Raw genomic sequence first — 17,074 nt, 5'->3', positions numbered from 1 at the left:
ATAGATCGAAGATTAACTTACATTTTCATCAAGGAAGAGAACCGTGATTCCCACGAACTCCCTGCCTTTCTTGAAGTTCAGAGAATCCCAGAAGCGAGGAAGCCAGAGGCTATGCTCTGACTACTACGACAAAGACGGAGAGATTCGAAGGTTGAGTGACGGACGCCGAGACGCCGGTTTGACGAATTGGAGAGGCAGAGAGAAACATTTTCTAGAAGTTGGTTAAATCTAAGAGGAATCAATGAGTTTTGTGGAGATGCAGATTGGGTTCATCAAAGATGAGAATCATATATATAGGATTTATATAGGGGCTACAAATCAGGAACATTTATGATCAAGCGATTTAAGATGTGGACATGAAGAGTTCCCCGGTTAAAAAATAGATTACGAACAGACACATGGCGCAACTCTGTAACTCAGACTTGTTTGATACAGTGATGAAAAGAACCTAAACTCATGTTAAACGACAACAGTTTACAATATGAGAAAACTATAATTGTTACAAACTTGAGCTTTTTTCATATAACGTGATGAATCTCATTTAAAAATGAAACACATAACGCACTTGTAGGTCCGACCCTCAGAGAAAGCCGAAGAAGCAAGAGCTTCCGACCTTCGTAAATATATATTAGGTTCGACCATCAATGTACAAAGTATCATTTACCTTAGTGGTATAAATGTTGGTGTTTATATCTCAATAACCCGGGTTCGAGCCTTAGACTTGACATTTTTCACACTTTTTAAAAGTGGAGCCCACAAAACGCTGACGTGGTGCGCTGAAGAGTGAGCAAAAACTCACCTATTATAATTCAAAAAACAATATAAAAATAATATTTATACTGTCAAATAACAAAATTAAACATCAAATAATTTATATTTGAAAACGTTTCATCAAAAAATATATTTTTGTTATGGTATAAGTGGACATTCACATAATATAAATATTTTGGAGAATTTTAAATATTTTTATGACATAAAAATTGGAACATTCATATAGTATAAATATTTTGGAAAATTTTAAATATAAAAATTTTATTTTTGGTGGCAGAGCAAATAATTTTAAATTTTAAAAAAATATCAAGTTTTTCACTCCCAGTAAATCTAAGTATATAAAAAATTAATTTAAATCTAGTAATCTTAATATTATCTGATATTTAATATCTAAATAAATTGGGTTTGACAATCAAATACAAACTAGTATTTTGCGTACACGCGATATGATCCCATGTGTATATATATATCATACTTATCCAAATACACAAATTTAGATATATACTAATTTTTATATTATTGGTGATAGATAACATGAAACTTTGAAGATATGATTCATGATATCTAGTCATCTAACGTGAAAATATTTGTTAATAATATATATGTTAATAATTATAAATTAAATTATTTATATAATACTTATTAAGGGTATCAAAGATTTTAGCCGCTCTAACGTGAGAGCTCTGTTGCGAAAAAATCACTTTGCAAATAATAATATAATAAATAGACTAGGTGTTTTGCTCACACATGCAGACATAATCTTCTTACGAATTATTTTTAATCAAATCAGTACGATAAGTTATTAGTTATATCTTCAAAAAAATTAAATCAAATATCAAATTATTTATATTTGATAAAGTTTTTCATTAAAAACACTCAAATATCAAAAAAAATATTTTAGAAAATATCTTTATGCAAATATTTTTACTTGATTAATATTTAATTATAAATTTTTGTATATTTTAATTCAAAAAAAATTAATAAAAATATTATTTCAAGATAACAACACAATATATAAGAATTTTTTTTTAAATATAATATTATAAATAGAAAATTCATTTTTAATTATATAGTAAAATTGTATATAAAAATTCATTAAGATATAAATAAAATATATAAGAATTATCTTCTTTTTTACAAAAATATGATATTATTAATATAAATTCGTTTTTAATCGTATAATAAAATATATATAAAAATTCATTAAGGGTAACAACTACTTTAACCGCTATAACTTTTAATGTGAGAGTTCTGTTGCAAAAAATCACTTAATTCGCAAATAATAGCATAGATAACTTTTAATAGTGAGAGCTCTGTTGTGAAAAATCATTTCGCAAATAATAGTGTAGATATATATTTTTTTAAAAAAGTTAAAACCTCTAATTTTATTAGATCAGAGACAATAGATAGTTGCTAAATCTCCTCTTTGCAACTAGAAACGAAAATCGGGTACCTCTACCTTCAGATATGAAAACTTTACTAGTAAAAGAATCAAATATGTAAAGGAACCAATCAAATATGCATGTACCCATAATTTTGTAACATGATAACCGAAACAAATATATAAAAGCTAAAAAAAAACAATCAAATATGTACCAGTAATTTTACTAACAAAGCCAGAATACACAATGCTTCTAGTTACATATGAATGATGAGAATAACATTACACGACATAAACAAGCTTTCTTTCAATCACAACTTAAAACATTTGAAGCAAGTTGAGGTTGTGCTCTGTTTCCTCCTCATGAACTATCAAGTTTCTCATTTTTGGCATCAACCTTTCCCACAACATCGACCTGGTTTCTTCCTCACATTTTACCTCCAGATCCTCTAGATCCCTCACTGAATCTGGCAACTCGCATCTCCAACACTTTCTCATCGAGATCCTCTTCAACTTCTGCAGCTTTCCAATCTTTAAAGGCAACTTTCTCAATCCCAAGCAATGAGATATATCCAGAAACCGCAAGTTGCTGAGTTTATCAGTAGTTTCAGGCAGCTCGGAGAGATTAATGCAAGAACTCACCCTCAACACTTCTAGTTTACTCAAGTTGCCTATAGCTTCAGAAAGTACAGTGAGCTTGTTACAGTTTGTGATGCTAAGTGTCTTCAATGAAACAACTTCACAGACCCAATACGGTAACTCATCAAGATCATAGCAATAGTCTATGTCAATCTCCTGTAAACTAGGAAGGGATTTAGAGACATCTATATCTTCACAGTCGTAGAAAACATCACCGAAACTACACATGACCAAAGACAACTTCTTGAGACTGCGGAGTTTCAACTGGGGCATGTCGAGCAACGTGACTGAAACTTTCTCCAATCTGATCCGTTTCAGGTTTGGTAATAAGCTGAGACACGAGAAGTTACTCAATCTTGCTGGATAGAAACCGTGATTTGTTATTGTCAGAACCTTTAGCTTCCTCATTCCAGCAATGAAGCTTGGTAATGCATAGTCTGATGAAGAAAGGTGAAGAACTAAAACCTCCACACTGGGACAATCTATTTCAACCCAGTTTGATGAGAACAAATCATCTGTAACACCAAAAAGAAGAAAGACCAAACATAGTTATAGTAAAGTCAGAGATGTGTATAATCACTACGTTCATAAGTTACTTACCTGTGGAGATAGACAATAGAGAGGCATTAACAACAGGTCCCTTCAAACACCAGTCTGGAAATGTATCCTCTCTTATCTCCAAATTTAGCCTTTTCCTTTCCAAGATTGCTTCCAATTCGCTTTGACGTATAGCCAACTCCCTAAGGATATCATGTTGAGTGACTAAGAACTCATTGTAGAAACCATCTTCAGTCTCATTCCTGCTCATAAACCAAGAGAAATAAGTTTCTCTAGTGGTTTAGATGACAAAAAGCAGGTCGAATCTAGGCCAAGCCCAATAAAACACCCAAAAATTTTGGAGTTTTTTATATAAGTATATGCCCCAAATTATGGGAAAAAAAAAAATTTTTAAAGATTCTTTTTACATAAGGTGTAAAAGAGTCAGTGTCGAGACAGGAACAACATACCCTAGAGGAACAAGTTTGAGTAGATTCTGAGAGGCAAGGTCTTCAAGGTACTTCTTGCACAAGATACTACTACTTTTACCATATAGTTCCATCCAAATGTCAATGATTACAGAAGCGCGTATCTTTTGGTCTTCAAGAAATGAGCCCATGTCCAAGAAACACTCTTTGAGATTAGGTACCAGCGCATTGAAGCTAGGCTGCAGACATTCCAACACAGTAGGCTGAGAAGGAATATCAAGAACCGTTTCCCCTTGAGACCAGCTTTCCACCTGCCCTTTCCATGTAGTTAGAGTTTGTCCATTAAGTGAGACGCCAACGACTTCAATAACGATTGGGAATCCATTACAGCGTTTCACTATCTGCAATGTCCACAAACAAGACAAGTGACTTGAAGGTTGTTTTTAGGTTACAAAAGATATAGAACTAATTAATACCTTTTGGAGAAGAAGTTCATATTCTTTGTCAGACGTATTATTAGGCCGTGATGCCCATTGAATGAGAAGGGCTCTTGCATCTCCATCTCCCAAAGGTTCCAGATGATATTTGTATCCAAAGCTCGGAAAATCAAACCGAGAAGTCACCAAGATCTTATAATCTGGCAAGTTAATTCGAAATTTCTGAAGCAACAACTCGGCTCCTCTCCACACATCATCCAACACCAACAATATAGGACCGGCTTCTCTGAGTTTCTCCAGCAGTGTCCACAATCCAACGGTTGCCTGAGAATCGTTATCAAATGTATGTGGAGGGTAGTAACCGTTGTGCTGGAGTAGGTTCTGTACTATGACCTTAAAGTTAGGAGTACTTGAGACAACATTAAATAAGATATGCTTGAAATGCCCTGTCATAAATGGAAACACAAGATTATTAGAAACAATACCTACAAGTTAAAGCAGTTTTCTAAAAGTTGATCTACACAGTGCCTAAGCGTCTACCTAGGCGGCAAATCCGACCTAACTGAAACAATTTTTTTTATAAAAAATATTGGTTTAGACACTTGCTTAATATCAATATCTTATATAAAGCGCTTAACTACCACCTAGTTATTTCATGAAAATTGAGTAAAAAGTGTAAAGATGGAAACTTTAAAGGTCCACCTTTGACATCTGCATCGTGGCAAAGCTGAGTAGCTAGCGTGGTTTTACCGCACCCGGGAGGAGCAGAGACCACAAGATTAACCACTGCATCGTCAAGGAGTCTCTTCTTAAGCTCCATCAATGGCCAAGCGAATCCAACGGGGGCCTTATTAAGCTTGGGAACCGAACAAAGGTCTTTGAAAACGGGAACTGGAACGCTCAAGCCATCTATTTTCTTACCTAAACCGTACACCATATCCACAACGTTCCCCCCAAGATTCAACAACTTCAACTGGTTCCTATACTGAAGAACCTGTAGAGTAATATCACAGAACTTGGTCATATCTTTATTGATATCCTCTATTTCTCTGGCATACTTAGATTTCTCGAAGAACCAGACGTCGTCGTCTTTAAGCTTGAGAACCAGTACATAAGCTTTTTTTATCGTTTCCATCAGTTTCTTTAGCTCTCCTGAACCAAGGTCTAGCTCGTTTTGCATCGAATCGATCTCTTTGGTCAACGGAAGCAATCTCTCCATCGTTTCCGCGAGATCTTTGGACAAGGGTTTGAAGGATTTGTACTTCTTTGCCTCTTCGATTATTAGTTTCAGAACCCCGGAGACCAAAGCTCCCCCAATAGAACCTAAACCTAGAGAAACCCAATCGTTAAAGTAACCAAAAACACGATGTATAATAAAACCTTTTGCTTTGTTTTATTAATCTTTCTTAACTTTCTTTTCTAATGTTGTAGAGATCATCCTTACATTGTATCTCTATATATAAGTAATAGAAAACCTTAGCTTTATCCTATTACAACATGATCTAGGAAATCTTAGACTTATCCTATACCTATTAGTATTTGTTATCCAAGTTACTTTAGGATAACTTGTTGTCTAAGCAATGAAGCTTATCCAACATTCACCCCCTTAAGCTTCATGTTCTTTTGAGCTAGATCTTGTACACTGATCTTCTCCCTCATCTCTCTGAATGGTGTCTTCGCCAATGCTTTAGTAAGTACGTCCGCGAGTTGTTCTTTGCCAGGGACGTGTTCTACATCAAGTTGATCACTCTCAATGCATTCACGTATGAAATGAAATCTCTTGTGGATGTGCTTGCTTCTTCGATGAAACACTGGGTTCCTAGTTAGTGCAATAGCTGACTTATTATCGATTCTGATCAATGTCTTTTCATCTTTTCTTCCTGTGATCTCAACCAACAATTCTTGAAGCCATATGGCTTGCTTAGCAGCTTCTGTAGCGGCGACAAACTCTGATTCACAAGAGGAGAGAGCAACTATCTCTTGCTTTTGTGAACACCAGGGTATAGGCGTATCTCCAAAGCAAAATAAGTGGCTAGTGGTACTCTTACCATCGTCTATGTCAGTATTATGACTACTGTCGCTATAGCCGATAAGTTTCTTAGTTCCTCCTTTCTTATATACCAAGCCGAAACCAAGAGTGCCTCGTAAATATTTCAAAACTTGTTTAAGGGCATTACCGTGTGACTCTCGTGGAGAGTGCATATATCGGCTTAGTAGACCAACCGAGAAGGCTAGGGCAGGTCTTGTGTGGAGGAGATACCGAAGACAGCCAATCCTTCGTCTGTAGACAGTTTCAACCTGTTTCGCTCCCTTCCAATTCCAACACTCATTCTCGCTGAAAATCACATCTCTGCTTACAATTATCCTTCTCGAGCTTGGATTAAAAAGCCGGTAAGCTTTAGATCCAGGTTCTATGCCGAGGTGACCTGTTTGATCTCAATTCCTGATGGCACTTATCTTACTTCAATGCCGAGATAGTAACTTAACTTTCCAAGATCAGACATCTCAAATTGCTTTGACATTGATACCTTGAACTCCATGATCGCTGAGAGCTTATGATCCTTTAAGGCTCGTGTAGGCACTCTGTTGATCAAGTACGTTGCGTGTCTGACGGCTTCACCCCACATGTAATTGGGTACACCTTTGGCTTTCAACATACTTCGCGTCATCTCCATCAAAGTACGGTTTCTTCGCTCGACAACGCCGTTTTGCTGCGGTGTGTAAGGGGCTGTGAGATGGCGTCTTATGCCATTGCTGCTACAGAACTCTTGAAATCTTGCTGAAGTGAACTCACCCCCCCTATCTGTTCTCAGGGTTCCAATCTTCTTGTTGACCTCTTTCTCGACAAATATCTTGAATGATTTGAACTTTTCATAAGCCTCTCCTTTATCTTTTAGTAATATGGACCACATATATCTTGTGCAGTCGTCTATAATCACAAATATGAACCTGTTGTTTGCGAGCGTAGCTGGCGATATAGGTCCACATAAGTCTGCGTGAAGAAGTCCAAGAGCTTGTGATGATCTAAAAGATGTTGCTTGAGGGAAGGATAATCTAGTTTGTTTTCCAACTAGACAAGAATCGCAGAGCTGATTGTCTCCTTTTATCTCTGGTAAGCCAACTACCATCTCTTTCGTAGACATAGCTTTCATGGTCTGGAAACTGATGTGTCCAAGTCTCGCATGCCATCTCCATGGAACTTCTTTAATCTTTGCATGTAGACAAGTAGGTTTACCAATCTTAAGAGATATCTTATACAATCGGTTTGATCCTTTCTGAACTTTTGCAAGTAGCCTTCCCCTGTTATCTTTCATGGTAAGATGATCACCTCTCAGTCTTATATCGCAGCCCTGCTCAGTAGCTTGGCCTAAGCTTATTATGTTACTTTTAAGCTCAGGAAGATAGTAAATATCTGGAAGAAGTTTCTGTTCCCCTGTCTTTGCTTCGAACAGAATAGAACCTTTGCCTTCAATGTTGATGTAGGAACCATCTCCAAATCTAACTTTTCCTTTTATCTTTTCATTGAGCTCAGAGAAAAAGGATCTTTCACCAGTCATATGATTACTGGCACCATTGTCTAAGTACCAGAAACCTTCTTCATGCCTTTCACGAGAAGTAATTTTCTCTTCATTAAGAAAAACAATCTCATGCATAAGCAACGTGATATCAGCTTTCTCCGTCACTGCAACCTTCATCTCCTGATCATCCTGTTTTTTTTCAGGACATACAGAAGCAAAGTGACCTTTATTCTTGCAGTTGTAGCAAACAATCTGAGAGTAATCTCGTTTTTCTTTGTTTCTCTCCTGCGAGTTGTTTCTACCACGGCCCCTTCCTCTGCCTCCACGACCACGACTCTGATTCTGACTTCTCCCTCGTCCTCTCGTATCATTAGAACTTGAGAGCAACAGATTCCCTTGAGTATCTTGAGATTCTTGAGCTTCTTTAAGTTTTACTCGTTCCTCAAAAGCCTTGAGTCTACCAATGATATCTTCGTATGAAACTGTATTCAAATCTAGCAGTTGCTCAAGCGAAGCTGTTATGTGAATATATTTCAATGGCAAGCTATCAAGAAACTTCTTTACTACTTTAGATTCCTCGATACTTTGTCCTAAGGTAGCTGCTTTAGAAGTAAGCTCAGTTATCTTGGTGGAGAAGGTATCAATAGTATCCGAGTCGTTCATCCTCAGCCGATCAAACTCATTCAACAGGGTTTGTAGACGAGCTGTTCTTACACGCTCAGCTCCAAGATTTCTGGTTTTAATAGCTTCCCAGATATCTTTTGGTGAGTCATCTTCTCCTGTTTGTAAGACCAGACTTTCAGGTAGAGATTGAAATAACAAAGCTATTGCGACATCCTTCTTTTCTTCATCTTCGGTTCCAGGATCGATAGATTCCCAAACTTTATGAACACGCAAGAGCACCTTCATTCTCTTTGCCCATACCGTGTAGTTAGTTGAGTTCAGCATTGGGCAGACAATTGTGTTCGAAATTCCTTCTTTCCGACCTACTCCCTTCGTCTCTATCAAAACTTTCGAATCTGCCATGGCTTCCTCGTGTTAAACTTGCAATAACACAAAAGAAACCTAGAGGCTCTGATACCAAATAAAGTAACCAAAAACACGATGTATAATAAAACCTTTTGCTTTGTTTTATTAATCTTTCTTAACTTTCTTTTCTAATGTTGTAGAGATTATCCTTACATTGTATCTCTATATATAAGTAATAGAAAACCTTAGCTTTATCCTATTACAACATGATCTAGGAAATCTTAGACTTATCCTATACCTATTAGTATTTGTTATCCAAGTTACTTTAGGATAACTTGTTGTCTAAGCAATGAAGCTTATCCAACAATCGTTCATTCTTATTTCTCTTCCTCCCCACCAAACACACACCCAAAAAAAAATCAAAGAAAAAGAGACACTCTCAGGTTTTGTCTAAGTGATCTGAGATTCTCTGAAAATCTGACATGTTAGGAAAGAGCGTATGGTTGGAGAATATTGTAAATGTTTAGCTTCATTGCAAAGCATACGTCCTCGTTGACGTGTAAAGTCCATTACAAAATATTATATACCTTCCTTCCTGCTTCCCACTTGCCGGGCTATTACTTGGAAACTGCGTTAAGCCGTTAACAATCCGGTCATACACACGCGCCGTAGGTGGTTGGTTCGGTAGACGGAGCGTGTTTCCTGTGCCTCTTTTTCCCGCGTGCGAGCGTATGTGTTTCTTTAGTTTTAGGCCACCATTTAAAGCAGCCCACTCACAAGAGCTTTTTATTTCTATGGGCCCATTTCGTATGTTTTTCTTTCTTTCTATCTTTCTTTTTGTCATGATACAAAATGCTTAATTAAAAAAATGCACATGATTTAGGATTGCTACAAGCCAAAGGATGGCACGTAATTTAATTTCGGAGCGGTCTTAATAAGATAAGAGACATAGCATGTGACTGTCCATCATCGTGGTAGCTTCCACATGTCATGATAGTGCCAGCCCCATGTTGACTCTTGTATATATGCATGTCACTTGATTAGTCTAAGGCTAGGTATATAGTGATTACGAGACAAGAAGAAAAAATAATCAACATTAGTGGTTGATATTCTTTTCTTTAATAAACCCATGATGCTTAATCAATACTCTCCACATGCTTCCTATTTTGTCATGATAATCCTTGCCGACACGTCATTATGCTGCAGAAATACGATTTTTGATACTGTTTTCCTTTGTTTGATTCGTTTCTTACGTATTTTTAACCGAGTCAACAATCAAATTTCACAATATTTGCAGATTACAGTGTATAGTCTGTGTGTACATAGGTGAACGTAATTGATGTCTTGTCTCAACTTCTTAACTACACGTACTTTTTTCGAAATTAACTACACGTACTTTTATAAACAACGAGGTTTCGTTCTGTGATATGCATGCATGGAATCCATGGACCTATTTTGATGTGATCTATCCGTCAGTTGTTAATTGGATATACTTTATACTTTAGTAGGAAATTTAATTAGCAAAAATGTAGTTTTGACATTCCACTTTTCTTGTTTTTTTTTTTGCTTAAATACTTTTCTTGTTTTTAATGGATAAATAACATTTTAATTCTATATAAATTTATAACGATAAATAGTAACAGTATATATATATATATATATATATATGTATCGGACGGTGGACCGTATTTCAAAACTGCGAGTAACTTGAAATGTATCGAAAATTAAAATGTCTCTAGTCAGATTTGCATGTGCCAAAATAAGAAAAAAAGAACTACGTTTGTTTGCAGTAAATCAGCAAAAGTGGCACAGATTTCAACGATGCAGATGACATGATAATAAATAGACAGATACTCTTTTTGTCATAAGAATAATCTTTTGTTTCAAAATTTTAATTATCCTATTGTAGAAACTACAACAAAGTTCATTCATAGTTGGTTCCGAGAAATGAAAAGCTTCCTTGGGGGAGGTGAACATGAAGAAAACTGCATAAGGGCGAATCTAATCAGCGATTCAGCGTACGTCAACAATTTAGGACATAAAATAATATTTTCTCAAAGCATCTATTGTCTTTTCCTCATTTTATTTCTTTTAATATTTATCGTTTTAAATTAATTTCATTTGCCTTTTTATGGTATCCTTATCGGTTTATAGTCGAATAATGAAAGCTAAGCTTTGGCTGGAAGCAATAATCATATAATACAAAACGCGTGAGAAACCATTCAATTCCCTTGTCACCATATTCCACTATCCTTTTCTTCACATTAACTACTTTATTATGGTTTCGTTTTAATAATTTCTGTGACGAAACGCAGGAAAATAAAATAATGGCGAAAAACTCACTCGAGATCTTCACTGCCATTGATTGGAACCACCCTCATTACTTTTCCTCCTCTCATTTACTTATGTCACCGACTCACCCTCACCTCTCGCTTTCTATTTGCATATTTTATAGACCAAAGTCCCTTCATTTCTCAAACCCATTTTAGGAAAAGAGTTTTTTTTTTCTTGCAGCAAGTCTCTTGTCTCTACCATTCTTTTAGCAAGCCATTTAAAAATGGCATTCAGAACAGGATTATCTTTGCTTCATCTTCTTGTAGCTTTGGCTCTTTTAAGCAGCCTGGTGATAGTGAAAGGAGAAAGCCCTTACAAGTTCTACACCTGGACTGTGACCTACGGCATTATCTATCCTCTTGGTGTTCCCCAACAGGTACAAAGTACACAACAATAGTTTCTACTTATAGACGGTTTGATATCCCTTTTTTGCTTGTTTGATGCTAATACCTTTTTTAAACTCTTTATTGATGTTCTGTTTTTTTCTTAGGTTATTCTGATCAATGGTCAGTTTCCTGGTCCAAAGCTTGATGTTGTGACTAATGACAACATCATCCTCAACCTCATCAACAAACTTGACCAACCCTTTCTCTTGACCTGGTAACTTTATACTGTTTTATTAAACCCCAAAAGATTTAAAGAATAAAACTTCCTCTGTTTTTGTGTATTCGGTTGATTGATATGTCTTGTATTAACTACTATTTACAGACTGGGTCATACTCAAAATGTTTTATCTGATCTCTTAAAATGTTTGTGGTTTATTAGGAATGGAATAAAGCAGAGGAAGAACTCATGGCAAGATGGAGTGTTGGGAACAAACTGTCCAATCCCACCAAACTCAAACTTCACTTACAAGTTCCAAACCAAAGATCAGATCGGAACTTACAACTACTTTCCCTCCACCGCCTTTCACAAAGCCGCCGGTGGGTTCGGAGCTATCAATGTCTATGCAAGACCTAGGATCCCTATCCCTTACCCTCTCCCAGTAGAAGACTTCACTCTACTCATCGGTGATTGGTTTAAAACCAACCACAAAACACTCCAACAGCGTTTGGACTCTGGTGGGGTTCTTCCATTTCCAGACGGTATGCTCATTAACGGACAAACACAAACTACATTCACAGGCGACCAAGGTGAGTTTATAAAACCTCTCAGCTGTCAAAAAAAAAACTGTTTCTTGTGGCTTACGTCATGTGTCTTAAAATGTTTCAGGGAAGACTTGCATGTTCAGAATCTCAAATGTTGGGTCGTCAAGCACTTTCAACTTCAGAATCCAAGGACATACGATGAAAGTAGTTGAAGTTGAAGGCTCTCACGTCATGCAAACGGACTACGACTCTCTTGATGTTCACGTTGGCCAGTCTTTATCACTCCTTGTGACGTTAAACCAATCTCCTAAAGATTATTACATCGTTGCAAGCACCCGGTTCGTAAGATCCAACCTTTCTGTTACTGCTCTGTTGCGTTATTCCAACTCAGGTGTCCCAGCTTCTGGTGATATGCCCCCTCTTCCCCCTGGAGAGCTTGTTTGGTCCATGAGACAAGCAAGAACATTCAGGTAAAAGAAAAAAAATAGTTACTTATATAATAACGTGAATCCCAAGGATTAGGTCATTTTTAATGGTGTTTTTTTTTTCTTTTTAGGTGGAACTTAACAGCAAATGCAGCGAGACCAAACCCTCAAGGATCATTCCATTACGGAAAAATCAATACGACCAAGTCATTTGTTTTCTCGAACTCAGCTCCTTTGATCAACGGAAAGCAACGCTATGCAGTGAACGGTGTCTCTTATGTGAACTCAGATACTCCTCTCAAACTTGCTGATCACTTCAACATCCCTGGAGTGTTCAGCACGAGTGCCATTCAGAGCGTCCGTTCTAACTCTCCTGCGACTGTTGCAACATCAGTTGTTAAAGCATCTCTCCATGATTTTCTTGAAATTGTGTTCCAGAACAATGAGAAAGCAGTGCAGTCTTGGCACCTTGACGGTTATGACTTTTGGGTCGTTGGGTGAGTCTTGCTTCTTCCTCTCAGCCTTAACTCTGAAGTCAGATTTTAGCTAACCGTTTCTTTGTTATGACAACTAGATTTGGTTCTGGACAATGGACACCAGCAAAGAGACAACTGTACAATCTTGTTGATGCTCTTACCAGACACACAACTCAGGTAAGAATTTGGAAAATGGAATTGAAAGTCTTGCTGAAACTAGTTTGGTTTGTTTAATGTTATATCTTGGGCATGCATTGCATGCAGGTGTACCCAAACTCTTGGACAGCAATCTTGGTGTCTTTGGACAATCAAGGAATGTGGAATATGAGGTCGGCGATATGGGAAAGACAATATTTAGGACAGCAGTTTTATCTAAAAGTGTGGGATCCGGTGCAGAGTCTGGCCAATGAATACAATCCTCCTGATAATCTTCTTCTCTGTGGCAAAGCTATTGGAAGACACCTCTAGAGAGATCCTCTTTATTTAAGTTCATTTCTTTCAGTTTTTTTTCTTAAAAAATCGTTTTGGTTGATGTTTATGGTTTTGTTCTTTCTGGCCATGAGATATTTACATATGTAGTGATAAACACAGGGAAGGAGAAAAGTTTGTCTTTGGTAGGAAGGAGAGAGGTTACTGAGTTCAAAAATAATATTTTGTACAAGTAGTTGTTCTTTCTAATCCTAAGAGCATTTTCATATACCACACTTAATGAATCTCTCATCCTTAGAAAATAAAATTTGTATAAATGGAGGAGGAAAAGAGATGAATCTTTTACATGATCTTTATAAAAAACTTGTATACTTGGTGATAACACTAGTTTATATTATTAACAGGGTCGGTTCCGCGCTTCGTGCCAAATATGTTTTAGATATGTTTGTATTACTATATTTTTCATTGCAATTGTGCTATGCTAGGATCTGGAATAGAAGTATATAAATTGGTTGTGCGTCGTAGATGATCAACATGTGGTCTAAATTCTGCTAAAACTTAATGGCCTTATAGTGAATCTTTTTTTTGGACTCGTAAGAATTAATTTATATGTTTATAATCTGATTTGTACTATGTATAATGATGTTTGATCTTAATTTGTATATTTTATTATTTTTATTATAGATTATGTTTATTTTAATATTAAAAAATGAATGGATTCTAATTTCGTGGTTATACGTTTTTTTCAATGAATTTATTTGCCAATGAGCGAATAGTATACATACAACTATTGTGGTCTAAATACTTCAAATTACAATTATAATACAAAGTTTATAATTATATATTTAATTCTGAAACTAAAAATTACAATTAAATATGTTGCTAATATTTTTTTGTTGTGTACTTTGTAAGTTGTAAAAATACGATCACTTCCGTTTTTACTTTTTTTTTGTTTAAGAAGTTTTTTTCCTATATGATGTGTAATTCACTTATGACTACTTTTTATTTTCTTAAAAATATTTGATATGGTTTTATTTAAAATATAAGAAATTTGTATCGTAAACATGTGTTGATTTTGTCCAATTTTTTTTAAAAATGTGAATATATTTGATATGCTTTTGTAAGTTTACTCTTAGTTATTTGTGACCGTGCGTGATGTTTATCTGTGGATTTTTTGTGATGTTTATTTGTGGGTTTTCATTTTGTGTTTGTATTTATGTGTACAGAACTATACGTTGTTAGTTCATTTTGATATATATATATATATATTCATAGTTTTATTATGGGTTCGAAGATTCATATTTCAATGAACGCCTGCCTGTTTATAACAATTGGTTGTTAAAATGTTAAGTTGTTATATGTATCCTAACTTCGCAGAAGATATAAATAGTGAAAGTGGTTGCTTAAACTATTATTTTGGAGCTGGAATGGATATTAAGGTACACATCTTTTTGAATTTTCATTTGGGTTTTACGCAATTTTAATTGTATTGTTGATTCTTATATATAGTCTTCTGAATTTATGCTCAGACTTCAAATTTTTTCTTTCTTGTAACAAAGATTTATGGAATTTATGTGTTCTATGAAAAAATAAAACAATCTTCGGCGAGGAATTACTTAACATAATTAATTAAGCTCATTAGATCCCCAACAATACATAATGATCATAACATGATTAAAACAGGAGAAAATTAGAAAATAAAGACATTTTATATTTCGATTTGTCAGAATAAGACTTTTTGAAAATTCTTTAGGTAAGTAGGATTTATAATTTTTTAAATACGATATTGCCCTCAAATTAACATAGTTAAGATTTATATAATTAATATTAATATTTTGAAATATATTTAACCACTTTTAAAAAACAAAAAAAAAGCAAAAAGTAAAAACAGAAAGTAAAAATAAAGGAAAAACAATTAAAAAAGTAGAAACAAAAGTCGATTTACCCTAGAGATTAACGAACCTCTCTCATCTTCTCCGCCGAAAGCTTGAAGCTCCTCCAATGGCGATTTTGGGTAAGAACAAAGCAAAATCATAGTTTCTTATCTTCGATTTTGGTCCTTTTTTGAAAGAGGGAAAATTGACAAATAGATTCGTTTTTGTTGTTTTCCGATTCAAAGGTTTGGTTTTTTGTCAAATCTTCTTCTTTTTTTGTTTGTGCTCTGATTATAAACTTCTTTTCTGTGATTGTAGGTATGTCTGAGGAGTTACCAAAGCGGTTGTTTAAGCCGGGTGAAGAGACCGAAGTGCATCAGATCAATAACAACTGCAAGATGGTACGCTATTTCAAAAGATTGATGGAGTGGTTGCCAAAGGAGTTGGAGACAGTGAAGAAAGATCCTGTTTTTGCTCAGATTTTTAAGCTGTTCGATAATGGTTTGGGATTCTCGGCGAGAGTGATACACGGCTTCTTGTGTAGGGAGCTGTTGACTTACAAAGATCATGAGCTCTGGTTTGTCTTTGCGAGAAGACCTCTCCGATTTTCATTGCTTGAGTTCCACGCAGTTACCGGGCTTCAGTGCGATACTAGTCTCTCACTTAAGGAGTTGGTTGACTGGGATGATGATGGTGGTTTCTGGAGCTTAGTGATCAGGACAAATAAGGGGATTTCTATTTTCGAGCTGTGGGAACATCACAGGGCAGCTGTTAAGAAGTGGAGTAATGCTGATCGAATCAGGCTGGTGTATCTTTGCATCATTGTTTGTATGGTTTGCGGGAGAGATGAGAAGGCACCTATCCCCATCAAGTACGTGAAGTTGGTGATGGATCTTGAGCAGGTTCGAAACTACCCTTGGGGAGTTGCTTCTTTTGACCTTCTATGCGAGTCAATAGCTGAAAAACGAGATAAACTGAAGGAGAATCCAAAGAGTTACGTGTTAGATGGCTTCACCTACGGTCTTCAGATATGGGCTATGGAAGCAATACCAAAGCTTGGAAAGCTCTGTGGAAGAAAACTGAACAAAAGTTTTAAGAACGGTCCTAGATGTGTAAACTGGATGGGAGCTGCAAAGATTTCGTACGAGGAGCTCAACAAGTTGGAGAACATCTTAACACCCAAGGTAAATATTTATTTTAACAAGTAGAAAAACAAACAAATGTTTGTATTAATGATTGACTCTTTTCACCTTTCTTGTGTAGGATGACATATATCCATACATCTCGTGGACAGGGAATTATACAGTGTGTGAAAGTCTTCAATTTAGCAGACGAGATGAGGTGGAGGATGATAGAGTCAAGCTTCTCATGCAGATGATAATGAAGCAGTTTGACTTCAGTGGTCATAATTGGGAGTACGAAGAGACACCGGTCTTTTCTTTTGGGGTTGATAACAAAGAAGGTGAGAATGAGAAAGTAGCTACGCATGAGGGAGAAGGTGGGAGTGATGAAGAGCCTAACGACAAGGATGGTGAAGGTGGGAGCGATGAAGCAAGTGGGAGCGATGAGGAGTTTCAAACTCCAAAAGGATCAGCAACCATAAGGGCGAGAGATACAAAGGGAAAGAAGAGGCTCCCTGATCGTGGAATAGAAAAAAGGAAGCATAAGGTCCTACATACTAGACCACAACAGGCTCCCTTTGATAAAGATATGAAGACTTCTGTGACGCAGTTGTTTCAGCAAGGTTTTGCTGCGATGGAAGAGAGGC

The 17,074-nt window shown here is 36.1% G+C and overlaps 3 protein-coding genes across 4 annotated transcripts in view; 2 read left to right on the top strand and 1 right to left on the bottom strand.

Annotated features, from left to right (window-relative positions):
- LOC106318060 (probable disease resistance protein At5g66900) overlaps nucleotides 1-9,422 on the bottom strand; it is an 18,355-nt gene extending 8,933 nt beyond the window's left edge. Inside the window, exons 1-6 of one of the 2 annotated variants that reach the window (XM_013755910.1) lie at nucleotides 9,045-9,418; nucleotides 4,896-5,533; nucleotides 4,233-4,639; nucleotides 3,799-4,157; nucleotides 3,392-3,591; nucleotides 2,490-3,306 (exon numbers count right to left, since the gene is read on the bottom strand). In XM_013755910.1, the coding sequence (XP_013611364.1) occupies nucleotides 2,490-3,306; nucleotides 3,392-3,591; nucleotides 3,799-4,157; nucleotides 4,233-4,639; nucleotides 4,896-5,533; nucleotides 9,045-9,055 (2,432 nt within the window). In that variant the 5' untranslated portion in view covers nucleotides 9,056-9,418. Of the gene's footprint in view, nucleotides 1-2,489; nucleotides 3,307-3,391; nucleotides 3,592-3,798; nucleotides 4,158-4,232; nucleotides 4,640-4,895; nucleotides 5,542-9,044 lie in introns of both variants that reach the window. The other variant, XM_013755908.1, reaches the window with a different exon arrangement.
- A 1,512-nt stretch (nucleotides 9,423-10,934) lies between these two features.
- LOC106319183 (L-ascorbate oxidase homolog) lies at nucleotides 10,935-13,712 on the top strand. Its single transcript, XM_013757440.1, has 7 exons — nucleotides 10,935-11,390; nucleotides 11,505-11,614; nucleotides 11,780-12,147; nucleotides 12,227-12,572; nucleotides 12,659-13,024; nucleotides 13,102-13,180; nucleotides 13,268-13,712. Exons 1-7 carry the CDS (start codon nucleotides 11,238-11,240, stop codon nucleotides 13,469-13,471), a joined length of 1,626 nt encoding a protein of 541 aa, XP_013612894.1. The 5' UTR covers nucleotides 10,935-11,237; the 3' UTR covers nucleotides 13,472-13,712.
- A 1,897-nt stretch (nucleotides 13,713-15,609) lies between these two features.
- The window catches only part of LOC106314210, a 1,689-nt gene continuing 224 nt past the window's right edge, over nucleotides 15,610-17,074 (top strand). Inside the window, exons 1-2 of the mRNA XM_013752128.1 lie at nucleotides 15,610-16,490; nucleotides 16,570-17,050. Coding sequence (XP_013607582.1) covers nucleotides 15,627-16,490; nucleotides 16,570-17,050 — 1,345 coding nt within the window. The 5' untranslated portion in view covers nucleotides 15,610-15,626. The remainder of the gene's footprint in view (nucleotides 16,491-16,569; nucleotides 17,051-17,074) is intronic.

This window comes from Brassica oleracea, chromosome C9 (genome assembly GCF_000695525.1).
Source record: "Brassica oleracea var. oleracea cultivar TO1000 chromosome C9, BOL, whole genome shotgun sequence".
NCBI lineage: Eukaryota > Viridiplantae > Streptophyta > Magnoliopsida > Brassicales > Brassicaceae > Brassica > Brassica oleracea.
Note: the sequence above shows the minus strand (reverse complement) of the source record. Positions and strands in the feature narration are given on the sequence as shown.

Bases quoted from the DNA above. Each gene is read 5' to 3' on its own strand.
- LOC106319183 (XM_013757440.1), top strand. From the start codon at position 11,238: ATGGCATTCAGAACAGGATTATCTTTGCTTCATCTTCTTGTAGCTTTG. The intron at 13,025-13,101 runs GTGAGTCTTGCT...TATGACAACTAG, and splicing joins TATGACTTTTGGGTCGTTGG to ATTTGGTTCTGGACAATGGA. The intron at 13,181-13,267 runs GTAAGAATTTGG...CATTGCATGCAG, and splicing joins TTACCAGACACACAACTCAG to GTGTACCCAAACTCTTGGAC.